This window comes from Ixodes scapularis, unplaced genomic scaffold (genome assembly GCF_016920785.2).
Source record: "Ixodes scapularis isolate PalLabHiFi unplaced genomic scaffold, ASM1692078v2 PGA_scaffold0__279_contigs__length_252992795, whole genome shotgun sequence".
NCBI classification, from domain to species: Eukaryota; Metazoa; Arthropoda; class Arachnida; order Ixodida; family Ixodidae; genus Ixodes; species Ixodes scapularis.
In genome coordinates this window covers 32,980,718-32,992,958 of record NW_024609835.1, presented here as the reverse complement: position 1 = coordinate 32,992,958, position 12,241 = coordinate 32,980,718, and the positions used below count along the sequence as shown (strand labels likewise).

General features: G+C 49.2%; 1 protein-coding gene across 1 annotated transcript in view; it reads right to left on the bottom strand.

The window, feature by feature from the left end:
* Positions 1–12,241, bottom strand: part of LOC8034602 (mediator of RNA polymerase II transcription subunit 1) — a gene marked incomplete at its 5' end in the record, with an annotated part of 80,715 nt that overhangs the window by 16,667 nt on the left and 51,807 nt on the right. Inside the window, 2 exons of the mRNA XM_040207998.3 lie at positions 6,770–7,038; positions 9,002–9,724. Coding sequence (XP_040063932.3) covers positions 6,770–7,038; positions 9,002–9,724 — 992 coding nt within the window. The remainder of the gene's footprint in view (positions 1–6,769; positions 7,039–9,001; positions 9,725–12,241) is intronic.

Here is a 12,241-nt window from a genome sequence, read left to right as displayed (position 1 = left end):
TTTTCAAAATTCGGCGTACTTGTTTCGGTGTTTATTTTAAAATTAAATTTTCGTTGTTTTTTTTTTTTTCGGCGTATATTTATGCGCACAAAATTTTATCGGCTTTTTTCGGTAAATATAAAACAAACACCAACATACACCAGATCAGATGATCCTTGTAGCTCTGATATTTGTGATCACTCAAAGAATAACGGCACAGATACATTGAAAAAGAAATGGACACACTATTTGGCAAATGTGTGAAATTGTAAAAGAAACAAGAAAAACAAAACACAGAAGTACAGACACGTCAGATATGAAGCTTAGGCCCAAAAAACATGGAACTTCATCTTCTGTACATCAGGATTACGTGACCTTGTTATAGTACACACACATGTACTTTCTCAGGTTCTCCTCGTTGATCCGCACTCTTTCTTTTCTGTTAATATGACCCTGAGCTTCGAGAATGCCCTCTCATTGCTAGCACTGGACACTGGCAGGCTGAGGAGATTAAGCACTGCCTGAGCCAAAATCGGCCAATCAACCAATTGTGACCGCCGAAAGAGACACGGTGCGACGTTTTGAAGCACAACACAACATGCAGAGCTTGCATCATGTCAATCTTCCTTACGAGTTTGAAAACACGCTCGTACATGGCGAAGTCATGGGCTATTTCGGACTTCACGTTCCGATCGATGATGCCCACATTAAACCAAAACGTCGTGATGGCATCCTTGTATCCCAGTTGATTCGGACACGTTTCGATAGACACTGTCGTTCCACTTTTTCGCCACGGCTCTGCGGTACGACTGGAAGGTCAAAGTGACCTTTTCAAATTAAAAATGAATTTTAGAAAATGGATTTGATGTACTTTTATCGGTTTTTATCAGTTCAAATCGAAAATGCCAAAACTAAAAACTGACCTTTTTCGATTAAAACCGAATTTCCGAAAATGGATTCGGCATACTTTTATCGGTTTTTATCGGTTTAAACCGAAAACTCCGAACCCTAACTATAGTCAGCGACAAGTAGAACGCAGTAGATGCTCTGCCCCCATGTAGAGCTTTTTGCCTTTGATGACACTTTAGCTCACGAGAACCAAAGCCCAGCAGAAGTTCAACGAGCGCCTGCTAGAGCTTCTACTGCATTCTTAACCTGCCACCGACTACGAGTGCGTGTACCACGCGTGCACAGGAACCAACTTTGCGAGAGGTGATGCTGCAAGTGAGCAGCTTCACCATAAAGCCATAAGCAGTATCACTGCTATGGTGAGATACCAGGTGTGAGTCTTGATGTACACTTCACATGGCGGAGTGTAATGTGCACACATCAAACCTAATTAGCTACCTGTTGGCGTTCGAAGTTTCTGCTGCAATTCCAAACAAAACTCAGGTCAACTAGGGTTTTTTGTTTAATGTTATATTGGCATTAGGCATTATTGAGGGAATAAAGCTCTTCACCACAAACGTATAAGCACAGCTGTATGTGGCATTGTAAGGTGCACTTTGCAAGCATACTGCATCACAAAAAGCATGCATTAAAAAAAAAAGTGTCTTAACCAGACAATGAAAGTGAAAACCAAACGATCATGTACATGAAAGAAAAATATGCCAACAGATTGTTGCACATCTTTCTCTTCAACAATCTACAGAAAAAAAGATTCCTTTGAGGTTGACAAAACAACATTTCCAGGCAAGTGGTTCCACCCACCGACGCATTTGGGAAATAAGACATGCTTTAAACATCTTATTGGCAATAAAATTACGGCAGTTTAAATTAATGGTGGAAGGAACCTGAAACGGTCCCTGGCAGTGCAAACAAATAACCCTCCACCCCTTATGAATAATTCCACTGTAATGTTGCAACGACACATTGAGCACCATGAGGTGACTCAACTATGGTCGTGAGGCAGAACCTCATTGATATATTGTTGGTTAAAATGTTCTCTTTGCTGGTACATTCACAAACGCTGGTCCCATTGAACATCCATAATGATCTATGCATACCTCGGCAAACCTCCCTCAAGAGGGCCCTCACTCGCCCCCCTATTCACAAGTGAGGTGAGGGTGAGTGAGTTTCTGAACCCCGAAAACTCATGGGTGGCGAGTGAGGATTGTGAGGGCCGTGAGGGCTGTGAGGACCATGAGTGTGTGAGGGCCGTGAGGACTGTGAGTGCATGAGGGCGGTAAGTGTATGAGGGGTCTAAGGGCTATGAGTGTGTGAGGGCGGTGAGTGCGTGATGGGTGTGAGGGCCATGAGTGCTGTGGGGATTGTGATCCCTCAACATTCTGTCGCATCAGCGTTTTGGCGCGGCGTGGCGGCCGCGCTGACGTAGCGAGAGGTGGCGCTGCTTACCACTTTGAGTGGCTTTCTCTTCTCCCCCTTAGGGGCAATTTTCATAATAGCATCTTCGATCAACTCGCACCGGAATCGCCCTGAAACCAGCACAGTGCACAGCGCTCCTCGGTCGTGCAGCGCGATATCGGTGCAACATCGAGGACAAACTGCGCCGCGCCGGTGCACCACGGCGAGCTCCACCTTGCGTCACTTCGCGTTTTGTTCGTTTTTTCTCGCGTAGGTCAGCGCACGGTGCCCGTCTGCTGTCAATTTCTTCTATTCTTTTACTCGCGGATTTGACGGTCCCACAGAAATAAACATCGTGGACGTGATTGTCGATGGGGTCGCAAAGCGGGTGACAATTCCACATGTATATGTTGGCCATCATTATTGGTTCAAGAAAACGAAACACCAGATAATCGCCGTACCTCGCTGTGATCGAAACGCCTCGCGCCGCTTTCCACGAAGTTCGTGCTTTTCGGGCGCTCCTTGCCACCGCAGCAATCGCCAGTAATCGCGGCGATGGTGAGAAGCTCGTCGTCTCGCCGTCAGAAGACCCGAGGAAATCATCTAGTGCAGCTGCGAGGCGTGTTCGTTTTCGCAAGATCGCCATCTCGATAGTCTGCGTGTCTGCTACTCCCGCCATCTTCTCGATTCCCGCTCCTGGCCGCAATGCCTGATGGGACTGCCCCCCGGCGCACCGCCGATTTTCTTGGTGCGCGTTGGGGCAACGAAAAGCCGCACCGGGAGGGTGCGCTTCGTTGATCGAGGACGTCCGGTGCGCACCGGTGCACTTGATCGAATATGAAAGAGCGCACCTCAGTGCCCCGGTGCAGCACTGGTGCGTATGATAGAGGATGCTATAACAAACCCCCACAGAAAGGAGATCGACGTGTCGCTCCTTGATTGGCCACTTCGCCCCCGCGCTCATCTTAAAAGCACCGAACAGCAGTATCTCTCGCCTCTTCTTCATGGGATTTGGCGGCGGCGACAACGGGGAACCGTCTGGTGCACCGGTGAGCATTACCCCGTCCTTTGTATGTTTGTGAACGACCGTTCGGCCGTGGGCAATCTCCATACCGACAGCGTTCACCAGCTGATAGCTGCTGTCTTCTTGTTATTTGTTTTGTATTGTAAATAAACAGAGATTATCACCAAGACCAACGTGACTGGTGTCTGATTGCGCTCAACGAGCAGCATGCCACACGAGTACGAGCCCCCTTCGCGGTACAGCGTCTCGCCGCGAACGTGACACTCCCAAAGGCAGTGGACCGAAGGAGAACCACAGTGCGTGAGAGCCGCGAGGGCAGCGAGTGCGTGGGTCATGAATGCGTGAGGGCCATGAGGGCCTTGAGGACTGTGAGGGCTATGAGCGGATCAGGGCTGTGAGTGCATGAGGGCTGTGAGAGGCTGTGAGGCCCATGAGTGCGTGAGGGGCGTGAGGGCCATGAGTGCGTGAGGGCTGTGAGGACTGTGAGGGGTGTGAGGACCGTGAGGGGTGTGAGGACCGTGAGGGCAATGAGGGCTGTGAAGACTGTGAGTGCGTGAGAGCAGTGAGTGCATAAGGGCTGTGAGGGCCATGAGCGGATCAGGGCTGTGAGTGCATGAGGGCTGTGAGAGGCTGTGAGGCCCATGAGTGCGTGAGGGGCGTGAGGGCCATGAGTGCGTGAGGGCTGTGAGGACCGTGAGGGGTGTGAGGACCGTGAGGGCAATGAGGGCTGTGAAGACTGTGAGTGCGTGAGAGCAGTGAGTGCATAAGGGCTGTGAGGGCCATGAGTGCGTGAGGGTCCGTGAGGGTGAGTGAAGGGCTGGAGGTGAGTGTGACTGTGAGGATGAGGGTGGGTGAGGGGCTGAAGATGAGTACAGCTGTGAGGGTGAGTGAGGGGCTGAGGTGAGTGTGGCTGTGAGGGTGAGGGTGAGTGACGGCAAACTAAAATGCCGACCTCTATATATATATGTATTATTTTCTGTTTGTAGAGTTTGTCTGCTTAGCTGCTATGCCCCAAAACTGCCATCCTACATAGCCAGCGACGTCTCGAACTGCCCATTCGCGTTTTTCGTTTTATTTCACTGTTTCAATGAAACAGTTTAGACAGCGTGTGCAGCAAGTTTGGCATAAAAACTGGTAAGCCTATATTAGGAACAAAATTCAGAAAAACGACGCCACGCATTTCATGTCTTTGCAATGACCACAGCCCGAATAATGAATCCATTAACGAAGTAAACATCCCTGGAGTGAATAGAATTTCCATTTGCTAGTTGTTCCTCTTCCTGCAACCCAATACTTAAAGGGACCATGAAATGACCTTTTTACTTTTTCCAGATAACGTTTACATTAAACCGTCAATGTTCACTGAATGCCGAACAGGCATCCGTTTTCGTCTCGGTTTATTAACTTTTACACAAAAAATTATTGAAATATCGACTTTTTCATTCTCTCCAACTGACCGCAAAAGAAGCCGTGACGTAGACCGTTTCCGGAACCGGAAGTTCTCTCGGCAGTAGGAGGATGGGAGTGTTAGCGGCAACGAGTTGGGGTGCGCCGGTAGGTTTTACTGCGCTGATGTCACCGACGTATTTCCTGAATTGGCGCCTCTCATCGCCGCATCGCAGCTGAGCGAAATTCAATGAGATATGTTGCGCTACAGCGACAGCATGGGACTAGTCCCATACGCCGGTATGCCTGTTGGGAAGTGCAGCGAGTCTTGTCAACCACCCCGTCATTGTTGGCAGAAGGGCCGGCCCGTGTCAGTCGTTTGCAAAGCGACGTAGATGGCGTTTTTCGCGGCCTCGGAGATGCAGGAGCGAGCCGACGTTAAAAAAGATACGTTTGAACTACGAGTGTCAGCAAGAGCCACGTAAATACCTGTTTACACTCGGAGCGGACGCGCGCGCTTGATGGAAGTCTTGTATTCGCGCTGTTGGTAAGCGCTTCGGGACCGTTCTTTTACGATTGCAACTCGATACTGACGCGACACTCGGCAAAGAAAGGTTGGACCGGGGTCGACAGTGACGTGCAGTCTGTCAGAATAAAAATGGCATACCAATAACAAAGTGTACATACCGTGTTACGAAGGCAATCCATACGGCGTTTATTTCAGCTCTATATCACACAAAACAAGAAGATAGAATCGACGAGAGTCCCTTTTCGACGAGTGTTCGTCAACACTGCCTCGGAAAACAAGGGGAAGAGATTGACCTCCTCACCTCTTAATCTAGAATTGAGGTCAGTGATCAAACTATAATACGGGAAGGGTCCACAAGGGTCGCGCGGGCATATTCCATTTAGCACGCCAGCCGGTCGTAGGCAGACGGTCTTGCGACGAAGCAACGCAGCGCCGAGTCGGAATGCCTGCTAGGCCTATACGCTTCGTCGGAGTCGGTGAATCCAGCGTTCTTGTTCGTCGTGGTCTGTTTTAAGTACTGTTTTCTTGCTGCTTGAAGTCGGCACGCGCGGGAAGAACACGTAGAAAAATAAACGTTCAGTCAGTCAGAGTTTTGAGAGGAAGGAAAACAAAGAAAATAAATGTTCGTCGATCGCCGTCACCCAAGTAACTGGCGGCCCTGCCCTACTGCGCACGCGCAGTAGTTGCTTCGTTTACCACACGATAGATGGCGCTTGGCTCTCAGCATTATCAAATTTGGCAATTTTCGCCACACATCTCTAGTTATGCTACAAAATGTAGATCTGAATATTATTTAACAAAACTTTTAGGAAACATTCGCCGGCTATTTATTGTTTACGATCGCGGAGCTGGTGAGGTAGGCTCTTACCCAATAGGCGACCTGGATTTGGCTGACGTGCTCCATTTCCGCGTATGCATCGTAGTGAACAGGCGAAGGAAGGAAGGCGCAAAAGAGTCCAGTTTTCTTTTAAAAGTTCTATAGCAAATAATTTTTTTGGGCTCCCTATTTTTGTGTTTTTGTGTTTCTTTTCACACCTTTTACGACGTGCGGTGGATGAAACTCGATTTTAAAATCATTTCATGGTCCCTTTAACTTTCATCAGAAGTACATTAGTTGAGCAAAGCACATGTGCACACATGTGCACATGTGTGCACATGCGAGAAAGTTCATTTACCCACCGCAAAAGGTGGCACATTCAAACTGCCTTATTTTCACTCCTTCTGCCCACAACCATGATGGCCCCTTTCTTTCGCCTACTTTCGATCACCTGGCCAAGTTGGAAAAGAACATTTAAGCAAAATAACCGCTACAAAGAAGAGCTTTCTCCTTAGTGCCTCCAAATTTATAGCTAGGCCGACGTAATGCTTGCAATGTGATTTTGTTTCATCAGATCCATTACGCTGACAAGTCACATTCTGCTTTTATAGCACAGCCGTTTGCAGAGACACGTGGGACGGGCACGGTCTCTGCTACAGTCCACAGATATGCGGCCGACCCGGTCCCACCGACCAAATGCAGCGAGACAAAGAGAGCGCGCCGCACTCACCTGGCCTTCCTGGACGCCTTGCCACCGCCGTCCTCCTCCCTGCAGCCCTTCCTGCGCCCCCTGTCCGCGTCCTCCTCGCCCTCCTCCCTGCCGCCGTCCTCTTCCTCCCCCTCGCCCCTCTTGCCCCCCTTTCTCTCCTTGGCGGCCCCGGGCAGCACCCCCTCCGAAAGCAGGGCCTGGTAGCGCTGCCCCTTGCACGACCGCTGGCTCTTGCGAGACCCCGCACATTCCCCGCGCTCAGGGCTGCTGCCGCCGTCTTCGTCCTGCGCCTGAGGAACAGACCCCCGCCCGAGAGGGTCACAATCTCTTCCACGACACCTCCCACACTCACTGACTGGATGGGAAAGGGGGGAGGAGTCTTTTTTGTCCTGCCTCCGGCACACGATTGCTACCTTCGACAACGCTTGGGCATCCCGTAGGTGTCAAACGTGCGCATACAGCGCGGCAAAAGGCACCGAGCGCTTGCTGGAGGCGTATGCAAAAGACGCCCTATCGTTCCCCCTTTGTCGGTGGTTATGGGCAACAAGACCACAGTGCTGGATTTTCTCGGTCACCAGCCAGGGGCCAGTGGAGGGCACAGGTTGGACACGAGTGTTGCTTCGGGGGGTAATTGCGCTCTATCGGTGAGGACACGAGTGCCGGCCAAACGCAGGCCTCTGGTAGGCGACACAAAAAATCGGGCACTATTGCCTCACTATCTAGATGGTGTTGCTCCTAAAAAGATACTGTAAAAGCATACTGCAGTACCGTAGCATGCTTTTTCATTTTGTCGAGAATCAGCCTAGTCACAGCAGCGATTTCGGCATCATTTCTTTAAATTTTTCTAAATGGCAGTGTGAAGTTCAAGTTACTCCTGGTGGAGAAGGATTCTGGGTTAACCCTTTCCGGACCACGTTCACAGGTCGTCAATCATCCTTAATGATGGTTTCTGCACCCCAACGAAACCCAAATTTGTTGCGCAGGAACAGATTGCGCCATCCCGTGGATAGCCGAAGAACTATAGCTTCAGTTTCGATATTGCTTTGCACTTTCTCCCAAGCTGGTGAGCTATCAGAAATAAAGCTCCACATGGCAGTGGCACTTGTCATACCATGGCGTCCTGCTGACATTCAGGACCACTACAAAGAGAGCTTCAATAGCACGATTAAACTGCTTTTGCTTCTTGTTTGTTGCATGCCAGCTGCAGTGAGGACTGTGGATGATGTCGGATCCTTTGATTTGAGCTCCTATAGTGACGTTTCATCTCCGAGGTACAGAATATCGACAGGTGCTCGTTGGAGAGCGTCGTTATAGCTTTCTAGGTTGTCGTGAGCCTAAACACATTTTATGTGTCCCACACGTCTTAAACGGAAGCTGAAGCGGTTCTGTATTTGAGTAAAAACACCTCATATCCAGAGTTTTCGGAATCTCCACTCTCGCGCATCTTCGGTGTCTATCAAAGCTATGCATGTGCACTCTTACTATTTTCAAAAAGGTCTAGCTGGAAATGTTTAGACTTTTGGTTCTCAATTTGGCACACATTTCAAGTTCAGTATTTTAGGGGCAGATGGTAACTTCCGAAAATTCAAGTCACAGCTCACCATTCCTGTGAAAAATTGTAACCTACTTGACATTTCTAACCATGGGCTCAGACATTGACGACCAAGTTGCCCAAGAGTAGTGTTTGTGGCGTCATCTACCGATTGCTCCTGTAACTTTTGTGGAAATGCTGCAATGATACAGAGGTACACCCGCTGCCACGCTTGGCTTACCGTGGCATAACTAGCGGATTAGCCACTTAACTGCAGTTTGTTCCTTTGCAGACCATGGAACCAGTAGATTAGCTACAATTTCAGCTTTGTTAGTATAATCATGAGGCTTTTTCCTGCTCCCGGGGTTGCCAGAATTCCAGAGCACAGAAAAAATCTTTAAAATGAACCAGACCCACGAGCTAAACTTTGAATTACCACACAGTTTCTGCGTTTAACTCATATCTGACTGCTAAAACCACACCATCGTTCAAACTAACCCAAATATTGAATAACGCGACTGAATTACCAAGAGTCAACAGATGAATTCTATTTCATGCAGGCTCCAAAAGACACGCTAACTTCGGCAGGCTCCAAAAGACACGCTAACTTCGCGGCCGAATTCGCCGCTACGCCACTTCACGCTTTCAAGCAACGTCGCAACGAACGCCCGTCGCGCACTTACGCACATCGTTCTCCGTAAAAACGCGAGAGGGCGACTCACCTGCGCCAGACGGGCCCGCTTGTTCGGTGACGACGCTGAAGGCCCTTTTCTCCGAGCCACACCCGCCTTGCTAGGTCTCCTGGGGGACTCGGCCGAGTCCTCCCCGTCCCCAGACGGAGGCGGAAGGGCGGCACGAGGCTGCGGCTGAGCGCCCGCAATGGCGGCCGCCAGGGCCACGTTCTCCTCGGGGTGTCGCGAAGATCCGTCGGCCGAGAAGACGGTGCCGTCCAGTGGGGCCACGTTGCTGGGGCCGCACAGGAACTTCTCGATGATGTGGTCGATGATGTCCTGCTGGCAGGCCTTGATGGTCGTCGTCGGCTTCTCCTTCGACAGGTTGAGTGGCTCTTCCTCGTCTTCTGCGCGGCTCAGTGACTGCGCCAAACTCTTGGCGGACGACACGTTGAAGAAGCCTCCGGCCGGAGCGCCGGCAGTTGTCTGCGCAGCGTTTGACGCAGTCGCGATGGCAGGAGGCGCGGCAGTCGTCGCCAGAAAGGGCGGAGCCGCGGTGACCGACGCGGGGCCGGCCGTGGTCGTCGGCGCCGTCTGGCTGAAGGCTTGGTCGATGATGCGGTTGGCTGCACATACGTCGAACATGGGGATGGGGCCGAAACCTCGGGGAGCAACGCTGGCCGGCGGACTACTGCCGCCCTCTCGAGACTCCGTGGCTGGACCGAAGTCAGGGGGCTTCGGCCGGCAGGCGGGTTTCTTGGTCGTCTGGCATCCCTGGGGAAGTCCAAAACGCGTCGTGAGGAGGAGGAAAAAGTCGGGCGCGAGATGGGAAGTTTAGTCGAACTTTGAGATGACGCAAAAAAACTTGGGCATGTTGGTGTGAGGGGCACGTAAGAACACTCGAAACGAGGGAGTTCGAGGGGAAATGGGTGCAACGTCTTGCAAGCAGAGACCCCCAGTGATTTTAACGTCAGTCTAAAACCAACCAGAATGGAGGGTATGTCAAAGAAAGTGTAGGAGCATTCATAGGGAACGATTTTAGTAAAATATAGACAAACCAAGATTGAAAGCATAATAGAATTGCGCAAACAACATCAGTAGAAAAGGGAGCGGAGCAGACTAAAAGGGAGATGTCGAAGGAAAGAGTAATAAGACCGAACCACATAAAGAAAAGAAGAAATTAAAAAATGACATTCATTTGAATACATGGGAGTCTACGAACCTAGCACCCAACCTCGTGCACAATGCAAAGAACGTTGAACAGTCCAGCTTTAATCCGCAGTAGAGTCACGGCGATAGCTGCGACACGTCCCCGTGAAATCGAATTAGGAATTGGTGTTGCATTCACGCGCCATGGAGTGCATGAACAAAGGCGTTTTGAAGAAAATAGAGATATGTTTTGTTTCTACACTTTTGTTTTGTTCCAAACGCTTTTGTTTCTTTTTTGTTCCGGAGCGCGTGAAAGCGTGCCACTCGGCACAAACTCTTGGCATTGATAGTGTTACGACGACATTTTATTATCAGGCTATTATCTCTTTTCAGAGAACACTGCTGGTGTAGCTGAGTGGAAACAACTCCGCTTCGCACGCAGCAGACCCAGGGTCGATTCCCGCGGGTGGCGGGCAATCTTTTTCGAGGAATTGGCAGCATCGACGAAGGACGCCTTACATAGCCAACTACAACATCAACTACTACAACTACAATGACAACTACAACAACATCAACAATGGACGTCATTTCCAGAGGTGGAAAGAGCCCATAACAACTATCGCTATAAATGATGACACCATTTTGTACCTACCGTAAAATCCCGAGCAAGTGCCCACTCCAAATTTGGAGATAATCATAAAATCTGGGGGATGGGTGCTCCTTAGGTCAACAATATGCAAAGATATGTCCTTCGTGCATTTTCTGAATGTTACAAAAATTGAAGGGTGGCCGCTTATTGTGGAACGGGTGGATACTCATTATTTTACAGTCACTTAAACTGGAGACAAACAGACAATGAGGAAAGGACCTTCACACATGCCTCAAGAGACGAGGGACGTGCATATTTGTCCCATTCTTGCCTGCATGTTTATGAACTTTGTCTTCAGCTATTTTATAGTTGCAATGGCACACACTCCTAGCTGGTATTCAGATCTTTCCTTGCTGGCTTTTAGGGTTCCAGGCATGTGTGCAAAAGCGGTAACTCATGATAAAAACATAGTATGGGAGTCATGCTCCTACTTATCTTTAAAAGGGGCAATAAAGGCAATTCCAAATATTTCTTAAGATTAATGTTTTTTTATGTGGAATTTAAGCTAGAAATTGCAAACAACTTCCTTATTTTTTTTTTTTTTTTTTTCTTCAGAAACAACAGCATGCAAGAGCTAGTGGTTTCCACCAAGCACAGAAACACCGGTTTCAGTCCTGCAAGATTAGAGCAGTAACCAACATGCAGAAGCCAAGACTTCTTTTTCAACACATATTCGAGTGTTCAGAAACTGGAGGGAGGAAAAACGAAGGTAGCAATGCCAACCAATGGCTGCACTATACCCAAACGCTGAGAGTGGAGCAGAGGACAAAAGGGAATATTACAGCCATTATGCTGTGGAGGCCCCGCACCACGAAGCAGTCCACACGTCGCCCCTTTTCTAAAAGTCTCTTTGAAGAATGCCTTTTTACTTCATTTTATCATGTTTATGTTTACAAACTATAGAACACAAACAAGGTGTCTAGCAAATTCTTATTTTAAAATTCCCTGACTTTTCCAGGTTTTCCCTGACAATTAAAGCTGAAACTCCCTGACCACCAACGTGGTAAAATATCATAACAACACAAGGCTTTGAGCACTGTGAGGATCATTTTGCACGGACTCAATCCAACTTGCATATTCCGAAACATTCGGGTTAGTTCAGTCAGGATTAAACCAGCACTTTCTTGCCGCCGACATCGTCAGTGAAGAGGCCACTACCGGAAACACGACGCTCAACCACACTAGTCAATAACCGAATGGCAGCATGGCCACCAGATGCACACTTTCGGAAACTGTCGGATACTTTCGGCTTGGATTGGATTGGGGTCTGCGGCTTTTCCATTTGTTACTAAATCTAGTAGCTCTAACTGGATCTAGCCTAGTGTCGCGCCCTCAATCCAATCCAAGGCTCAAACTGGATTTGTCGGTTGTTTCCTTTGCATCGAGCGAGCAGAGCCCTCTACATCGGGCGAGCAGAGCCCACACACCGCTCTAAGCATAATTTATTGCCCATTTTTCTGCCCCAAAGTCCAAGTTTTTGCTCAGGGCACTCG